At 45.5% G+C, this 20,217-nt stretch overlaps 1 protein-coding gene across 2 annotated transcripts in view; it reads left to right on the forward strand.

Annotated features, from left to right (window-relative positions):
- The window catches only part of ITGB4 (integrin subunit beta 4), a 185,265-nt gene that overhangs the window by 32,966 nt on the left and 132,082 nt on the right, over positions 1-20,217 (forward strand). For both annotated transcript variants that reach the window (XM_085861673.1, XM_085861666.1), the window contains exons 7-13: positions 1,307-1,403; positions 2,118-2,289; positions 8,243-8,506; positions 11,856-11,945; positions 12,270-12,401; positions 13,366-13,527; positions 18,564-18,640. In XM_085861673.1, coding sequence (XP_085717799.1) covers positions 1,307-1,403; positions 2,118-2,289; positions 8,243-8,506; positions 11,856-11,945; positions 12,270-12,401; positions 13,366-13,527; positions 18,564-18,640 — 994 coding nt within the window. The remainder of the gene's footprint in view (positions 1-1,306; positions 1,404-2,117; positions 2,290-8,242; positions 8,507-11,855; positions 11,946-12,269; positions 12,402-13,365; positions 13,528-18,563; positions 18,641-20,217) is intronic.

Consider the following 20,217-nt stretch of genomic DNA (forward strand, 5'->3'; position numbering starts at 1 on the left):
TTTGATTTTCGAAAAAATAGTTTTTTTAGGATTTTTCAAAAATTTCAAAGTCCCGTTGCTAGGCAACGGTCGTGTCCATAGCAACGGTGCTCAAAAAGCATACAACTCGATCCTGGTATGAACGTACCTGTCAAGTTTCATCAAAATCGGTTGACTCCTCTGGCCTCCGGAGCTGTCCATTACATACAAACATACAAACAATCCGGTAGGTGACATGGGTGGTCGCGACATGATTGCATACTAGTCAGACAGTTTTTGATGGATCGGGCTGAAAATTTTTGGCAAAGAGGTTGATTATAGTGCGCATAAAAACCAGGAAGCCGATTTTTTTTATTTTTTATTTTTCGAAAAAATAATTTTTTGGGGATTTTTCAAAAATTTCAAAGTCCCGTTGTAAGGCAACGGTGGTGTCCATAGCAACGGTGCTCAAAAGCGTAGAACTAGATCCTGGTATGAACCGACCTGTCAAGTTTCATCAAAATTGGTTGACTCCTCTGGCCTCCTGAGCTGTCCATTACATACAGACATACAAACAAACAAACAAACAAACAAACAAACAAACATACAGACAGACGGAAAAAGTGAAAATAAGGGTACTCTCGTGACCACCCAACAAGCCGGTAGGCGACATGGGTGGTTGCTACATAATTGCATACTAGTCATACAGTTTTTGACAGATCGGGCTGAAATTTTTTGACAAAGAGGTTGATTATAGTGTGCATAAAAGCGCGGAAGCCGATTTTGGATTTTCAAAAAAAATACATTTTTTAGGATTTTTCAAAAATTTCAAAGTCCTGTTGCTAGGCAACGGTGGTGTCCATAGCAACGGTGCTCAAAAGTATACAACTAGATCCTGGTATGAACATACCTGTCAAGTTTCATCAAAATCGGTTGACTCCTCTGGCATCCAGAGCTTTCCATTACATACAAACAAACATACATACAAACATACAGACAGACGGAAAAACTGAGAATAAGGGTAGTCTAGTGAACACCCAATTAAGAGTATCCTCCCAAGGAGGAAGGGTATCACATGGTGAGCCAAAACATAATTTTCATCACCACCTCACTTACATCAGTCAAAGACGAAAATGTTAGGTCTCACCTATGGTTTATTTCGGTCACGGACATGAGCCGAGCTTATTGGGCAGCGATACCAGTTGGTGGTGCCTTAATTTGTTGATATGGAGTTTTTCTGCAACAGCCAGTTTTTTGCATACTACTCCTAAGGTATTTTCTTGGTTTTTGATGCAGGAAAATAGTTGTGATTTTTTTTTTCTTTTCTTTTTTTCATTGTTCCTTGTAGCCAACACGGTCCAGGAAATTTCGGACGAATTTCAGATCGGTTTTGGGAAGTTTGTGGACAAGGTTGTTGCTCCACAAACAGACATGCGTCCAGGAAAGTAAGTGTGCAGATGTTACGGGGTGTTAAGCTGTCCATACACGAATGTAACTTGGCTGTGCAAATCCTCGGCAGTTATTGAAAAGCGATCATGACATTCACGTGATGTGCCTCGGCAAAACGAGCATACAGCGGTGCAAATCCTAGAAGCTTTCCAGGTAATCGTATTATTCATCTCCATCATCTCCTGTGCTTTGAAATTGAGGTTTTTCAAACGAAATTTAAAATTCACGAAACCGGCTTCTTGGTATTCATGTTTGATAAGCAGATGACTGTCCGAAACCATCTGACCATCGAGCTGGAACTCAAGGGGCATCCATTGTGTGCGGAAAACACTTGCGGAATTTTTGAGAAACAGGAATGTGATGGCAGTGGCTTTTGATTCGCTCAGGGAGTAGAACATGATTTATTCAGTTTGATTAGGAAGGTTGTGGCATTCGGGTAGACGAAGTTTCTATTTGGAAAATACCATTCAAAATACACTCGGCTATGGCGCGAACCCAAGACAACTCTTGGACAAAATCCCAGTGACATTGAGGCAGCAATTTCCCTTGGAGTCCCATGGATACATTGCTGCAGCGTGTGGTCGCTGGTTTTGAGCTTCGAGTCAAAACAACCTTGGAAAGCTCTAGTATTCGCACACAGCTCAACTTCTTCACTCGGCTATCTATTTTTTCTCATTGTGTTATCATCTTGCATGATGCGCTATCCACAGATTACTTAAACCTTGGAAAAATAGTGATCCACCGTTCTCCTTCAAGAATGTCATCCCACTGACAGCGGAAATCAAAGATTTTATCAAGCGATTGAAACAGCAGGGGATTTCAGGAAATCGAGATGCACCAGAAGGTGGCTTTGATGCCATGCTGCAAGTGGCCGTGTGTAAGGTGAGGAAACGTCCGGGATTGATGTTGTCGGTTTGTTGTTTTTTTTTCAATTCTCCATATCCTCACTCTTCCATGAGTCTATATTTTGCATACCGAAAATATAATTGATGTAAAGCAATCTTAACCATCCAAACCCTTCAGTCCCACAAGTATACAAGCCAATGACAACCTCATTATGTTAGTGTGAACCAATCTTACTCGGCTTTGAAGGATTGGTAACATCATGATGGATGATCACTGTTTCAGACTCAGTACTTAAAACAACAAAAAATATACCTGCAATGCCTTTGTGAAATTTAACCTTTTGAACCCTGAGCTCCTTGGACTTTTGGCTCCCCCACCTCAGGCCCCCCGAGAGAAAAATCCAATCGCTCGGGTATACAGAGGTTTGCATAGTGGCCGGTAAGCCGGCAGGTTGGGTACACGGAGGTTTGAATAGTGGCCGGTAAGCCGGCAGGTTGGGTACATGGAGGTTTGCATAGTGGCCGGTAAGGCAGTAGGTTGGGTACATGGAAGTTTGAGAAGTGGCCGGTAAGCCGGCAGGTTGGGTACATGGAGGTTTGAATAGTGGCCGGGAAGCTGGCAGGTTGGGTACATGGAGGTTTGCATCATGGCCGGTAAGCCAGCAGGTTGGGTACATGGAAGTTTGAGTGGTGGCCGGTAAGCCGGCAGGTTGGGTATCTGGAGGTTTGAATAGTGGCCGGTAAGCCGGCAGGTTGGGTACACGGAGGTTTGAATAGTGGCCGGTAAGCCGGCAGGTTGGGTACACAGAGGTTTGAATAGCGGCCGGTAAGCCGGCAGGTTGGGTACATGGAGTTTTGCATAGTGGCCGGTAAGCCAGTAGGTTGGGTACATGGAAGTTTGAGAAGTGGCCGGTAAGCCGGCAGGTTGGGTACATGGAGGTTTGAATAGTGGCCGGTAAGCCGGCAGGTTGGGTACATGGAGGTTTGCATAGTGGCCGGTAAGGCAGTAGGTTGGGTACATGGAAGTTTGAGAAGTGGCCGGTAAGCCGGCAGGTTGGGTACATGGAGGTTTGAATAGTGGCCGGGAAGCTGGCAGGTTGGGTACATGGAGGTTTGCATCATGGCCGGTAAGCCAGCAGGTTGGGTACATGGAAGTTTGAGTGGTGGCCGGTAAGCCGGCAGGTTGGGTATCTGGAGGTTTGCATAGTGGCCGGTAAGCCAGTAGGTTGGGTACATGGAGGTTTGAATAGTGGCCGGTAAGCCGGCAGGTTGGGTACATGGAGGTTTGAATAGTGGCCGGGAAGCTGGCAGGTTGGGTACATGGAGGTTTGAGTGGTGGCCGGTAAGCCGGCAGGTTGGGTACATGGAGGTTTGAATAGTGGCCGGTAAGCCGGCAGGTTGGGTACATGGAGGTTTGAATAGTGGCCGGGAAGCTGGCAGGTTGGGTACATGGAGGTTTGAGTGGTGGCCGGTAAGCCGGCAGGTTGGGTACATGGAGGTTTGAATAGTGGCCGGTAAGCCGGCAGGTTGGGTACATGGAGGTTTGAATAGTGGCCGGTAAGCCGGCAGGTTGGGTCCATGGAGGTTTGAATAGTGGCCGGGAAGCTGGCAGGTTGGGTACATGGAGGTTTGAATAGTGGCCGGTAAGCCGGCAGGTTGGGTACATGGAGGTTTGAGTGGTGGCCGGTAAGCCGGCAGGTTGGGTACATGGAGGTTTGAATAGTGGCCGGGAAGCTGGCAGGTTGGGTACATGGAGGTTTGAGTGGTGGCCGGTAAGCCGGCAGGTTGGGTACATGGAGGTTTGAATAGCGGCCGGTAAGCCGGCAGGTTGGGTACATGGAAGTTTGAGAAGTGGCCGGTAAGCCGGCAGGTTGGGTACATGGAGGTTTAAATAGTGGCCGGTAAGCTGGCAGGTTGGGTACATGGAGGTTTGAATAGTGGCCGGTAAGCCAGCAGGTTGGGTACATGGAAGTTTGAGTGGTGGCCGGTAAGCCGGCAGGTTGGGTATCTGGAGGTTTGCATAGTGGCCGGTAAGCCAGTAGGTTGGGTACATGGAGGTTTGAATAGTGGCCGGTAAGCCGGCAGGTTGGGTACATGGAGGTTTGAATAGTGGCCGGGAAGCTGGCAGGTTGGGTACATGGAGGTTTGAGTGGTGGCCGGTAAGCCGGCAGGTTGGGTACATGGAGGTTTGAATAGTGGCCGGTAAGCCGGCAGGTTGGGTACATGGAGGTTTGAATAGTGGCCGGGAAGCTGGCAGGTTGGGTACATGGAGGTTTGAGTGGTGGCCGGTAAGCCGGCAGGTTGGGTACATGGAGGTTTGAATAGTGGCCGGTAAGCCGGCAGGTTGGGTACATGGAGGTTTGAATAGTGGCCGGGAAGCTGGCAGGTTGGGTACATGGAGGTTTGAATAGTGGCCGGTAAGCCGGCAGGTTGGGTACATGGAGGTTTGAGTGGTGGCCGGTAAGCCGGCAGGTTGGGTACATGGAGGTTTGAATAGTGGCCGGGAAGCTGGCAGGTTGGGTACATGGAGGTTTGAGTGGTGGCCGGTAAGCCGGCAGGTTGGGTACATGGAGGTTTGAATAGCGGCCGGTAAGCCGGCAGGTTGGGTACATGGAAGTTTGAGAAGTGGCCGGTAAGCCGGCAGGTTGGGTACATGGAGGTTTGAATAGTGGCCGGTAAGCCGGCAGGTTGGGTACATGGAGGTTTGAATAGTGGCCAGGAAGCTGGCAGGTTGGGTACATGGAGGTTTGAGTGGTGGCCGGTAAGCCGGCAGGTTGGGTACATGGAGGTTTGAATAGTGGCCGGGAAGCTGGCAGGTTGGGTACATGGAGGTTTGAGTGGTGGCCGGTAAGCCGGCAGGTTGGGTACATGGAGGTTTGAATAGTGGCCGGGAAGCTGGCAGGTTGGGTACATGGAGGTTTGAGTGGTGGCCGGTAAGCCGGCAGGTTGGATACATGGAGGTTTGAATAGCGGCCGGGAAGCCGGCAGGTTGGGTACATGGAGGTTTGAGTGGTGGCCGGTAAGCCGGCAAGTTGGGTACATGGAGGTTTGAGTGGTGGCCGGTAAGCTGGCAGGTTGGGTACATGGAGGTTTGAGTAGTGGCCGGTAAGCCGGCAGGTTGGGTACATGGAGGTTTGAATAGTGGCCGGGAAGCTGGCAGGTTGGGTACATGGAGGTTTGCATCATGGCCGGTAAGCCAGCAGGTTGGGTACATGGAAGTTTGAGTGGTGGCCGGTAAGCCGGCAGGTTGGGTATCTGGAGGTTTGAATAGTGGCCGGTAAGCCGGCAGGTTGGGTACACGGAGGTTTGAATAGTGGCCGGTAAGCCGGCAGGTTGGGTACACAGAGGTTTGAATAGCGGCCGGTAAGCCGGCAGGTTGGGTACATGGAGTTTTGCATGGTGGCCGGTAAGCCAGTAGGTTGGGTACATGGAAGTTTGAGAAGTGGCCGGTAAGCCGGCAGGTTGGGTACATGGAGGTTTGAATAGTGGCCGGTAAGCCGGCAGGTTGGGTACATGGAGGTTTGCATAGTGGCCGGTAAGGCAGTAGGTTGGGTACATGGAAGTTTGAGAAGTGGCCGGTAAGCCGGCAGGTTGGGTACATGGAGGTTTGCATAGTGGCCGGTAAGGCAGTAGGTTGGGTACATGGAAGTTTGAGAAGTGGCCGGTAAGCCGGCAGGTTGGGTACATGGAGGTTTGAATAGTGGCCGGGAAGCTGGCAGGTTGGGTACATGGAGGTTTGCATCATGGCCGGTAAGCCAGCAGGTTGGGTACATGGAAGTTTGAGTGGTGGCCGGTAAGCCGGCAGGTTGGGTACCTGGAGGTTTGAATAGTGTCCGGTAAGCCGGCAGGTTGGGTACATGGAGTTTTGCATAGTGGCCGGTAAGCCAGTAGGTTGGGTACATGGAAGTTTGAGAAGTGGCCGGTAAGCCGGCAGGTTGGGTCCATGGAGGTTTGAATAGTGGCCGGTAAGCCGGCAGGTTGGGTCCATGGAGGTTTGAATAGTGGCCGGGAAGCTGGCAGGTTGGGTACATGGAGGTTTGAATAGTGGCCGGTAAGCCGGCAGGTTGGGTACATGGAGGTTTGAATAGTGGCCGGGAAGCTGGCAGGTTGGGTACATGGAGGTTTGAGTGGTGGCCGGTAAGCCGGCAGGTTGGGTACATGGAGGTTTGAATAGCGGCCGGGAAGCCGGCAGGTTGGGTACATGGAGGTTTGAGTGGTGGCCGGTAAGCCGGCAAGTTGGGTACATGGAGGTTTGAGTGGTGGCCGGTAAGCTGGCAGGTTGGGTACATGGAGGTTTGAGTAGTGGCCGGGAAGCTGGCAGGTTGGGTACATGGAGGTTTGAATAGTGGCCGGGAAGCTGGCAGGTTGGGTACATGGAGGTTTGAGTGGTGGCCGGTAAGCTGGCAGGTTGGGTACATGGAGGTTTGAGTGGTGGCCGGTAAGCCGGCAGGTTGGGTACATGGAGGTTTGAGTGGTGGCCGGTAAGCTGGCAGGTTGGGTACATGGAGGTTTGAGTGGTGGCCGGTAAGCCGGCAAGTTGGGTACATGGAGGTTTGAGTGGTGGCCGGTAAGCTGGCAGGTTGGGTACATGGAGGTTTGAGTAGTGGCCGGGAAGCTGGCAGGTTGGGTACATGGAGGTTTGAATAGTGGCCGGGAAGCTGGCAGGTTGGGTACATGGAGGTTTGAGTGGTGGCCGGTAAGCCGGCAGGTTGGGTACATGGAGGTTTGAATAGCGGCCGGGAAGCCGGCAGGTTGGGTACATGGAGGTTTGAGTGGTGGCCGGTAAGCCGGCAAGTTGGGTACATGGAGGTTTGAGTGGTGGCCGGTAAGCTGGCAGGTTGGGTACATGGAGGTTTGAGTAGTGGCCGGTAAGCCGGCAGGTTGGGTATCTGGAGGTTTGAGTAGTGGCCGGTAAGCCGGCAAGTTGGGTACATGGAGGTTTGAGTAGTGGCCGGTAAGCCGGCAGGTTGGGTACATGGAGGTTTGAGTAGTGGCCGGGAAGCTGGCAGGTTGGGTACATGGAGGTTTGAATAGTGGCCGGGAAGCTGGCAGGTTGGGTACATGGAGGTTTGAGTGGTGGCCGGTAAGCTGGCAGGTTGGGTACATGGAGGTTTGAGTGGTGGCCGGTAAGCCGGCAGGTTGGGTACATGGAGGTTTGAGTGGTGGCCGGTAAGCTGGCAGGTTGGGTACATGGAGGTTTGAGTGGTGGCCGGTAAGCCGGCAAGTTGGGTACATGGAGGTTTGAGTGGTGGCCGGTAAGCTGGCAGGTTGGGTACATGGAGGTTTGAGTAGTGGCCGGGAAGCTGGCAGGTTGGGTACATGGAGGTTTGAATAGTGGCCGGGAAGCTGGCAGGTTGGGTACATGGAGGTTTGAGTGGTGGCCGGTAAGCCGGCAGGTTGGGTACATGGAGGTTTGAATAGCGGCCGGGAAGCCGGCAGGTTGGGTACATGGAGGTTTGAGTGGTGGCCGGTAAGCCGGCAAGTTGGGTACATGGAGGTTTGAGTGGTGGCCGGTAAGCTGGCAGGTTGGGTACATGGAGGTTTGAGTAGTGGCCGGTAAGCCGGCAGGTTGGGTATCTGGAGGTTTGAGTAGTGGCCGGTAAGCCGGCAAGTTGGGTACATGGAGGTTTGAGTAGTGGCCGGTAAGCCGGCAGGTTGGGTACATGGAGGTTTGAATAGTGGCCGGTAAGCCGGCAGGTTGGGTATCTGGAGGTTTGAGTAGTGGCCGGTAAGCCGGCAGGTTGGGTACATGGAGGTTTGAGTAGTGGCCGGTAAGCCGGCAGGTTGGGTACATGGAGGTTTGAGTAGTGGCCGGTAAGCCGGCAGGTTGGGTATCTGGAGGTTTGAGTAGTGGCCGGTAAGCCGGCATGTTGGGTACATGGAGGTTTGAATTGTGGCCAGTAAAATGGCCGCTATGGTTCAATGGCTTAAGCAATGAAACTTACGATGAGTCTTATGATATGATTATGTGCTGTCAATTTTTTGCATAGGATAATATCGGTTGGCGCAACGAGACAACCCACCTGCTGGTGTTTTGCACTGAGTCAGCATTCCATTATGAAGCAGATGGCACCAATGTCCTAGCAGGGATTCTGAAGCGAAACGATGAGCAATGCCACCTCTCTGAAGATGGTACTTACACCATGGCTGAGTTTCAAGATTACCCTTCAATCCCGATGCTTGTGCGTCATTTTGCTCGAAATAGCATCATCCCCATCTTCGCAATCACGAACCATGCCATCGAATATTATAAGGTGAACTGCCATTATACTCGTTTTGGAGAATGTGACTCAAACTTGATGATTAATGTTGAAAAGAAATGGAATTTACTGCTGAGAAAGTCATGATGAACATTTAGAAGTCCTTCCTGATGTTATCAATGGTAATAATGATGTAACTTTCTATGATTTGACCTTAACTTACTTTGGTAATTCAAGGGAATGTTGTACTATAGAGGGGCAGATCCAGTGTTTAGAAAAAAAATGGTTCATTTTAGAAGAGCTTGCATTGCCCTGCAAACTCCTGCATTCTGATTGGCTGTGTAAATCCACCAAGCTGCAAAGCATTGGTGCCGTGCATACCTGATGGTAAATTTTATAGCCGAGTGTGGGAAGAAAGCTCACACTTTACTAACCATTTACTCATTTGGAAAAATTGTTTGAAATTGCTCAATGTCAGGTGAAGGAGGTGTCTCCACTCTAATGATTTACAAACAACGTTTTTAACACATGAACATACCAATAATCACAAACACTGCACACCAACAATAAATAAATAACTCTATTCTGTGATGAGGGCGTTAAAAATGTATTGGAGTTCTTTGGGGCAGTTGCTGACATGGTGGACAATGGAAGTGCAATGGATGTAGTTTATCTAAACTTTTAGAAGGCATTTGGTAAGGCACCATTATTGAAGGCTGTGAACTAAGGTGAAGGCTTGTGTCGTGGCTGGTAGAGTAGCCAACCGAAATGGAAATCGTCTTGGTGATAGGAACCCAACAGTGGCTGTGAACATGAGGAAACTCACCTGGGAGGATGTAAGTCGTGGGGGTACCCCAGTGATCATTTCTTGGACTGTTGTCATTCATCCTTTGCATCAATGATTTGGACAGTGGGATTAAGAGTCAGCTTTTCAAATTTGCAGGTGACCCAAAGCTTTGGGGTAATGCCAATAGCAGAGAGAGGTGGCAGGGGAGGGGGGGGGGTGGGTGATCAGATTCAGGAAAGTCTCGATACTTTAATGGATTGGGCAAATGATTGGCAGATGCAGTTCAGCACGAGGCTACGTAAGATGCTGTGATTGGGTAAGAATAAAGAAAATGGTGACTTCATAATGCAAGTGGCGGTTTCGGAGCGTGTTACACAGGAGAAGGATCAGGGTTGTGTCACTGCTTATTGATGTGGGGGACATAGAGGTGTGAGAGAGAGGGATGGGGTGTGAGAGAGAGGGATAGGGATGTGAGAGAGAGAGGGATAGGGATGTGAGAGAGAGAGGGATAGGTGTATGTGAGAGAGGGATAGGGGTGTGAGAGAGAGGGATAGGGGTGTGAGAGAGAGGGATAGGTGTATGTGAGAGAGGGATAGGGGTGTGAGAGAGAGGGATAGGGGTGTGAGAGAGAGGGATAGGTGTATGTGAGAGAGGGATAGGGGTTTGAGAGAGAGGGATAGGGGTGTGAGAGAGAGGGATAGGGGTGTGAGAGAGGGGTAGGGGTGTGAGAGAGGGGTAGGGGTGTGAGAGAGAGGGATAGGGGTGTGAGAGAGAGAGAGAGGGATAGAGGGTTGAGAGAGAGGGATAGAGGTTTGAGAGAGAGGGATAGGGGTCTGAGAAAGAGGGATAGGGGTGTGTGAGAGAGAGGGATAGGGGTGTGAGAGCGAGGGATAGGAGTGAGAGAGAGAGGGATAGAGGGTTGAGAGAGAGGGATAGAGGTTTGAGAGAGAGCGATAGAGGTTTGAGAGAGAGGGATAGGGGTCTGAGAGAGAGGGATAGGGGTGTGAGATAGTGGGAGAGAGAGGGATAGAGGTGTGATAGCGAGGGATAGGGGTGGGAGAGACAGGGATAGGGGATGGAGAGAGAGAGTGATAGGGGTTGGAGAGAGAGAGAGGGATAGGGGTTGGAGAGAGAGAAGGATAGGGGTGTGAGAGAGAGGGATAAGGGTGTGAGAGAGAGGGAGAGGGGTTGGAGAGAGAGGGATAGGGGTTGGAGAGAGAGGGATAGGGTGTGAGAGAGAGAGGGATAGGGGTGTGAGAGAGAGAGGGTTAGGGGTGTGAGAGAGAGAGGGATAGGGGTGTGAGAGAGAAAGGGATAGGGGTGGGTGAGAGAGGGATAGGGGTGGGTGAGAGAGGGATAGGGGTAGGAGAGAGAGGGATGGGGTGGGAGAGAGAGGGATAGATGTGAGATAGTGATAGGCAGAGGGGTGGGATAGTGATAGGCATAGGCAGAGGGGTGGGATCGGCATAGGCGGAGGAGTGGGATAGGGAGAGGCAGATTTCCAAGCATATGGAAGATGACCGAGGGCAAATGATGGGGTAAAAAAGGCAAAGAGAGAAATTGCAATAATAGCAGAGCATGTTTTTAGGACGTGTGAGCTGATGCTCTCTGTTCCACTTGCAGAATCAGAGTCGAGGGTTGCCAGAAATGTCCTCCTCAGGTGCAATAGAGAGAGTCCATGAGCAAGTTAAATGTGACAGGGAAGGATTTGTATCAAGAGTGAAGGGTTGGGGACACAAGATTTGGAAGTAAACACACAATGGAGGCATTCATCCTTCTCACGAGCTGAGTCAGCTGTGGTGCTATTTGAAGAGAAGGCTGGGATGGAGGAAGAGCAAACACCATAGACAGTCTTAACAAGCTGCCACCAGGTTTTAGAGGAGGGAGACAAGCTTGAAAGTTCATTCTGGAGTTTGGACAGATGTTTTCTGGCTCTCCTGAGAGTGGACACACATTTGTTGCCGACTTTGTGGAATGATCTGAGGTTGCCTTAGGTCGTATTTGCTTTCTAGGAGGGGGATGCAAATTATATTGAGGCACACTTTGAGATAGGACGAAAACAAAACAGACAACACAGGAATGAAAATAAAGCAGTAAAACAAAACGTATCTGTTCTGGGAAACCTAGCTTTGATGAACTGGAAGGAGGAACTGCCGATCTGATATCCACATGCAGCAAACCCTGAACCAGAAGCTATGGAATGCGATGTCAAATTTGAGTGAGTGAGAAGTGAACTGGCCTATCTATCAAACATGATGCAAATTCTGAAAAAATATGAGCTTCAAAGTTTAGGTTCCTATTCATAATCCCATTCAACTCACACTGAACAAAGATCAGCATCATCCTGAAATATCATTTTTGAACACTGCCATCAACACCTAAGGTGTATCGACCTTGAATGATTGCTTTTATGCACTTCACTCAATTTCACACTGCATGTGGGATAGCCCAGTTTATTTCCCTTGAGCCTAATTGCTCACATATCATTAAATAAAACTGTTTCATGTATTATTTAAGAAGGATTTTTTTTCATAGCTGGCTTATTATTAAAATCCTTTAAATCTACTATTCCCATTGATGTGCTGGTGGCAAACTTTCAAAAACACTTTATTGCAGCGTTTGGCACTTTTCTTCCCGGACTCAACAATTGGAGAGCTCAACGATGACTCCAGCAACATCATGGAAATCCTGAAGAACTCTTTCACAGTAAGAACAACTGGAACTTCAGCAAATTATTATCCTTCATTTCATTCAAAGAGTACAGTGTTTCAAATCATGATGACATTTTAATATACCCTCTGCCATAAAAAAAAAAAACACCAAACATGTAGAATTGATAATTTAATTGTTGAAGGAATGTTGAATACATGGTATTGAAATTGTTTTGGACATTCGACATTTGGACATTTCAGCTATGTTTTGGACATTCGGTAAATATGACTCAGATAAAAAATAGGAACCAGAGTTAAAGCGCACCTTCATGTGAATGTATTAGGGTCCACCATTGTTGATTGTGTGTGCTCTTTACAGGCCTTGCAGTCAAATCTGCATCTACAAGCTGAGAATGTACCACGCAGCATCAAGGCTGATTTCTATTCTGTAAACCCGAACGATAATATGCGGTCTTTAGGCACAGATTTCAAGGCCAAAGCAGGAGAGATTGTAAGACTTGATCACACTGCATTCCTAATGGTTTCATCTGCACTCTACTTAATTTTTGATCCCTATATGTTCTTTTCATTCCTCATTATCTTTACTTCTCCATTCATGCTTGCTTCCTTATAGTTATCAGCACTTGTAACCAGGTGAAATACACATATAACTTATAAAACTAACCGCTTTCTTCTTATATCATGTCGTCCTCATCATCTCGTCAATTTCATCACCAGTTGTAATATAATTTGAAGTTGTATCCACATTTAAAAAAATCCACTGTGCTGTCCCTACCATAAAATAAATATGATGCACTCAGCCTCAGGATTAAGGTTGCACAGTATTTCAGGGTAGTGTATTTTTTATTTTTTTTTTAAAGGAAATTGTAAATGATTAAATTTGGAGAACATAGAGCAATTTTACATGAATTACCAACCAATAAGAGACAAGAAAACACTGTATCTGTTTTTATTATGTGATTCCTGACAAAGAGGGTTATTGACAATAATGTAATGATGTACGTGTCCACCTTCATCATAAATGTTGGACTTATTGTTGAGAACTGTTGTAATCGTGTTTAGATTCAACATCATGTTTTTATTATTATCAGACAGATTTTTCTTCTCAATTTATGGACGAAGATAATTTGATTTCTAATCATTTTTTAACTTCGGCGCAGTAGGCAGACAGCTCTCAGATAAAAGAAGATGCTTTAAAATGGCAGAGATACAGTAGCGGTCAGGTTAGATTATGTAAGATTTCTGAGCTTAAGTGCTGATGATATTATCAAGTCTGAATAAGGAGATTCTGAGGTCATTAAAGAAGTTCTTTACCTTCTCTAAGGGTTTGTAATTTTATTTTGTTCTGTTTGACATTTTGCTGGAGCCTTAACCACATCATGTGGTCGAGAATCCCAAGACGTTGCGTTGACTTTGGATGAAAAGAACATTGGCTTTTCTATCACTTCCTTTAGAATACCTTCCGGGTAAAACTCACAGCCCAGAAAGAGGTGAATGGCAAACACATATGTGAGCAACACAAGAGTGAGCGAGAAGGTTCTTTCACGGTGAAACCAGCACGGTTTTACCACGGTCTCTCCATCAACTATGAAATTCTGTGTGCTTGTCCTTGTGAGGTGAGTCTCAAGGCTTATGAGAATATATATGTGTATATATATATATATATATATATATATATATATATATATATATATATATATATATTTAACATTATGATGACATACTGTGAAAAAGTCAACAAAAAACTCACTTTGTCTGACTTTTGCAGTCATGTGTTTTCATTTTTGATGCATACAGTTCAACGCAGATTTACAATATGAAATTATGATCTTGAAAAGAAATTTCAAAATCTCAGATTTTCATTCGACTTATTTCATTATATTTCAACATCGATTGTCAAAACATCATGGTTTTTGTAAATCTTTTCTTGTTAAATTGCGAAGATGTAGATGTGGAAGATGTAAGGTTGGATGTGAAAATAAATGTTCATTTTGTAGATCAGAGCATTTATTTACTGATTATTTTGATTTTAATGACTTATTCCAAAAAATGAAAGCATCATTTTTTGAAAAAAATAATAATTAAATGTTGGGTGTCACAAAAATTAATGGTTTGCCAAGCGTAATTGAAATTCTCATGGTGTAGCATTCATTTTAATTTTGATGAAAATCAAATGGCACTCTCTGCAGCTGAGAGTTGGATGTAATATGTGTGTTCAGCACATTCATGGCTTAAAATGCAACTTCCAGATTAACTGTAGTCTGTAAACGATGATTGCATTTATGTTATGGAAAAAGACGCATATTCTCACTTTGTCCTTACGTAAGGATTGGAAGGCAAATCCCTCAATTTACTTTTGAGAGATGGGCATTCACTGAACCTCTTCTGCCTTTTTATCAGCTACATTCTGCCTTGGGCAGATCTTATCTCCAAGCTGGTTTCCAAAACTGTCCCCCACATTATAATTTTCCACTGACTCAATGCCTTCGTTTGTAATCCCCGGCTAACTATTTTGTCCAACATCTACATCAGGAGTGACTTGGGATATGGCTTCCCACCTTGGGCTAGTGCTTTTGCTTCACATCTTGCAGGATGAATATGAGAATCAGGGTTATGGGAATCTAAGGCTTCTATCAGCGTTATTGGAATCTTATGCATTGGAATCGAAGGCTTCTCCGTATATATCGCACGATATATGGAGAATATATCGAGAATGAAGATGAGAATCAGGGTCTGTATCTTATTCACCACAGGCATGTTGGTGGCCTTGCAATTATTATAAGCTCTATTCTGGTCTTGCTCCTCCTGCCCTCACACCTTTTCTGCCCAACCCTTGGTCCTCAAGATCATATGCATTCTGCAAGAAACTCATTGCATATTACCTTTTCCCAAGTCTAAATATAAAGCTCATTTTCATCCTTTCATACCCCTCCTTTCTCGCTTGTGTAACTGTCTTCCTCACTCCATTCTCATGATCTCTTCCCTACAATATTTCAAATCTGCATCCCACCACCCCCTTATCATCTCTCCCATTTCTACTACTAAGCTCCAGTAAAGCTGCTAAGTGTCAGGTGTTGAAGTTGCAGTTTTAGGCACATAACAATGCACCTCAGGGTGACCAGACTTCTCATGTACTGGGTAATATGCAACCGGAATTGGATTGGAAATTTCTAATTCATCTCCCACACTGTCCAGACTTGTCTTGTGATATCCATATAATTGGACCAATGAAAGAACATCTGTTTGATATTTAGTTTATTTCATGTTGAAGATGTCAAAGCAGTTGTGCTGAAATATCTGTCTATACCTTTATCAAGGATTTCTACACTTTATCACCATTGCAAAGGGTGAAGTGTGTTCTTGTCTCAGGCTAGTACCTTGAGAAATAGGTCAACTTTGATCAACTCCCCTCATCTTTCTGATACTCGAGAATGAAAGTCCACATCAAATTCAAGGGTGTGTGTGTGTGTGTGTGTGTGTGTGTGTGTGTGTGTGTGTGTGTGTGTGTGTGTGTGTGTGTGTGTGTGTGTGTGTGTGTGTGTGTGCGCGCATGTACGTACATATGTGTCTGCAGTTGTTGTCTCCATATGCGGTTTCAGAAAGTGGAACTCTCAGATCTCAAAGTATCCACCTCTGTGTGCGTGTTTAGATGTATATATGTATATATGTATCCTCACGACTGTGTCATGCCTGCCAACCCAAAAAGGCATCCAGCAGTTCATGTAATGAAAATCAAAAACTGTCACCAAGCAGATGAAAAGTGAAACTACCAACCTGGTTTCACCCTTATTGGGTCTCATCAGGGCAACATATCGCTGTTTCATCCACTTGGTGACTTATGTAGCCTTTTAGGCTTCCCAAAGAGCACAGGGAATGGACTCCCGAGCAGTGGAGAAATCTGATATGGTCAGATGATTCATCCTTCATCATATTCTCAATAAACAGATGAGTGCACGTGTGGTACCAACCTAAAGAACTCAACAACCCTGACTGCTTGGTTCCAACAGTGAAGGATTTTGGTGGTTCTGTAATGTTGTGGGGAACATTTTCTTGCAATTGGATTGAGTGCCATCATTCCTTTGGAAGGCAAGGTCAATGCCAATCACTACTTAATGGTACCGAGTGATCATCTTCACCACATGTGGTAGAATTTCTTTCCTGTCAGGAGGGTTGTCTTCCAGGATGACAATGGCCCCATCCACAAAGCACGTATGGTCGTGCAATGGTATGATTAGCAGGCCACTGATGTTATTACAATGTCATGGCCTTCTCAGTCACCAAATCTGAACCCAAAAGAGCATTTATGGGATATTCTGGAACGACGCCTGAGACAGCGTTTCCCACCTCCATCAAACAGATGAGAGTTGATTGACTTTGTTGTGGAAGAATGGTGCCGTATCCCTCCTGCAAAATTCCAAATGCTGGTGGACTCTATGCCATAGTGCATATGACCAACCTGTTATGAATATGCCCAAAACTTAAAAAAAAAACATCAAAATTTCAGCGTACGCCAATGTTTTACATACCTTTTTATACGTTGCCATTGCTGGCTAAAACGTCAAGGTGTGACAGGGCCCAAAGCGGTAAACTGCCAGAAGTTAAAAAACAAAAGTTGAGGTTACCAAAAACTGAAAAATAATGTATACTTCAGAGTTGTTAAAAAAGGCCCTTTTCAGGGTAAAGTAATGGGTTAGCAACTGCAGTTGTTCTGCAGCAATGGAAGTAAATTAAGCCTTGAAGGTTGATGCAAACAATTCCTGTAGGTGTTACAACTTTTGTTGATTAGTTACAAACCCTGTGTCTGTGTAAAAGCAGTGTTGGAACAGACTGTGTTGCTCCACCCTCTGAAGCATTATTTGGACAATATTGCACTGCAGGAAGTAGTATATTGCTAACGCAATGGTGAGAAAAAGACAATTAACAAAGGAAGACAGACAGACCACTATAACCCTTAAAAGTGTAGGTCTTTTCTTTAGAGAAATTGCAAAGTAAGCCAAGGTGTCAGTGAGTACAGTTTCCTACACCATCAAAAGGCACTTGGAAACTGGAGGAAATTCTGACAGGAAGAGGTCTGACAAACCCAAAGCCACAACACAATCAGAAGACAAGTTTCTGAGAGTCAATAGGTTGCGTGATAGGCAGCTCACAGGACAGCAGCTTCAAGCACAGCTTTACACTGGTCGAAGTAAGGAAGTCTCAGTTTCAACTGTGAAGAGAAGACTTCGAGCTGCAAGTTTGACAGGTAGAGTGGTTGTAAGAAAGCCATTGCTAAGATGGCAAAATAAGAAAGAGAGGCTTGTCTGGGCCATGAAGCACCGCCAGTGAACTACTGAAAACTGGAAGAAGGTCTCATGGACCGATGAATCAAAATTTGAAATCTTCGGTTCATCACGCAGGGTTTTTGTACGCTGTCGAGTGGGCGTAAGGATGATTCCTCAGTGTGTTACACCAACTGCCAAACATGGAGGAGGAAGCGTGATGATCTGGGGCTCTTTTGCTGGATCCAGTCGGGCACTTACACAGAGTGACTGGCACCCTGAACCAAAATGGCTACCACAGCATTTTGCAGCGCCATGCAATACCCTCTGGTATATGCCTAGTTCGTCAGAGGTTCATCCTACAGAAAAATAACGACCCAAAGCATACCTCCAGGCTATGTCAACTACCTTAGAAGAAAAGAAGACGGTAGGCTTCAAATCATGGAATGGCCAGCACAGTCTCCAGACTTAAACCCCATTGAGCTGGTTTGGGATGAACTGGACAGAAGGGTCAAAGCAAAGCAACCTACAAGTGCAACACATTTGTGGGAACTTCTGCAACAGTGTTGGGATGAACTTTCCGAACAATATTCGATTTCCATTGAAGAAAGAATTCCACGAATATGTTCGGCTGTTATATCTGCAAAAGGTGGCTACTTTGATGAGTCAAAAATTTAGATTAAATTTTGTTCAACAAAACGATTCCATGATTTCTTTTTTATCTGAAATTGTTTATTTGTTCTATGCTTTAATTCCAGAGTACATTGAAACATTAAACTGCTTAAATTTCAGTAAAAACTGGAAAAATGAGGGTGTTCTAAAACTTCTGACCGGAAGTGTATATACACACACATATACATACACTGTATATATTTATTCTGATTCTGATGTATCATACTGTATTACAGAGTGCAGTGCTGCTGAAGCAGTTTCTTGGCAAGGGTCATGTTGGGATGTTTTCCATCCCTCTCCCAGCAGTAGTTATGGCCGGAACTTGGAATTTGGCCAGGGTGCTCGCGATAGCTCATCTACTCTTCATCAATGACACCATGGGATCTTTAATGTCCACCAACTAATGCTGGCAGATGGGACCCCCAGCTTAACGTCTATCCGAGGGACGGCACAAACATTGATTAATCACCCTGCCTGTGGAACACTGGGATGACAGTTTATAGCTGGGTCGGTAATCAAACCCAGGTTAAACAGCTTAGAGGCAAGTGTGCATACTTCTGGGGCCATCCTGCCATCATGCGTCTACATTAAGGTCAAGCAAAAAAAATCCATGATGTCCAGGTAGAAATGAAATTCAGGGATCAAATTGATTGTTTTTAATCGTTTCTCTTCCAACCAGATAGTTTTGTGTTATCTGCAGTCTCTCATTCTCATATCCACAGGATTCTCCTGGATCAGGCGAAACTTGCAACTATAATGGAGACAAGTTATGTGGACATTGTTATTGTCATAACGGATGGTAAGACTTCCAGATTTTGATTTGCAATATCTCTATCATATTTAATTTGGTCTAAATGGTTATTGGCATCACCTTGGGTGCATTTAATTTATTTGGATAATATCTGCAAGCACCAAACCTCTCCAACTTCTGAAAACTTTTCCTTGTGTAAATGAGACAGTTGTGGTTGATCGTCTTACTTGCAGCACAAGAGGAAAATGCTTCCTCGTAACCAGCCAGTTTGCTATTCGGTAGAAAAGGAAAATGACACTCACTTATATCACTTGTGGTGGTCACATGTTTTGGAAAATAACTTGATCGGCTTGTCTCACTAAAGTATATTTTTTATTTTTGTTTTCACCGATTTATTTGATTTTTCATAACCTTTTTCAAAATGACTACATATGCCTATATCTTGGTTTTCAAAAAATATATTTTTAAGAAACAATGGTCATATATTTTTTTTGCATATCTTTAAATTCGAAGTATTTTGTGGCTGTTAGACGAAATACTTAATAAATAGAAAGCCATTTTTCCAGTCCCATGGCATCTGCACGTCATACAGCAAGGTCTTAATGAAGAGATGTACTGCGAGAAAGTAACAAGAATAATTTAGTGCCAATTTCAGTTGTGATTGTAAACTACTGCACATTACCACCAGAATACTTATCCTGTGTTGGTGATCGACTCAACAATTCATGCAGGAATGAAACGAGAAAGGGAATGCAAGGAGACCCTGTTGTGCAAAAGTAGTTTTTTTCTGGACTTTTCTGAAATTTTGATTTGATGTACCATTCTCTTTTTTACATCGCATTGATGTTACTGAAGCAGCTTCTTGGCAAGGATTTTACAAGGTGGTTTGCCATCACCTTCCTAGCACTGTTGGCCTGTGTTTTGTCCATTATATGTCAAACATGAAGCAAGGCGTTTTAGAGTCTTTGGCATGATTCGGCCAGAATTTGAACCACCGACATCGCAGACTCGGAGCAGACGCTCTAACTGTTATGCCACCGAGTCTGGTGTTTTCTGAAAAAGCAGGAAACAAATAGGAAATAAAGTACCTCCAAAATTAATTTTAAGATCTGACTTACTCTGCTAATTTTGCAACAAACCGTTTAGAGCAGACGTAGTCTCAAGTGACATTTCATTTGCTAAATAACGGACTTCGTCATGCCACAAGACCCCAATCACCAGCACGTGCGTGGCCACTTTTATTTCCATGCAGCCATTTCCAATCACCTGCTGCTGCAAGGAGTGAATCCAACAGTGTTTTTCCGACCTCAAGCAAAAACACCATCAATGTCATCGATGGTCTAGTCTGCAGTGTTTTCCATTTTGGTGTGACCTCGCGAGTATTTGTGCATGCATTTTTGTTAGTTGTGATTCCAGGCTTACCATATGAAAGTTTTCTTGGACTTTTGTGAACCCTCGACCCCCTTCTCCCTCCATACCCTTCCCTTTGCCCCCTTCCCAGTAACTCACAAGTTCACTGGATCACCAAGAGGTGGGAGAAACATACTCTGGCCTTAAACATCACTTCGTGGTTCATATTTCAAAGAATTTTCATCCCTGATTAGCAAATTGCAATTTCAAATAAA

This window comes from Eptatretus burgeri, chromosome 2, assembly GCF_056783735.1.
Source record: "Eptatretus burgeri isolate ZD-2024b chromosome 2, Ebu_testis_v1, whole genome shotgun sequence".
Classification (NCBI taxonomy): Eukaryota; Metazoa; Chordata; class Myxini; order Myxiniformes; family Myxinidae; genus Eptatretus; species Eptatretus burgeri.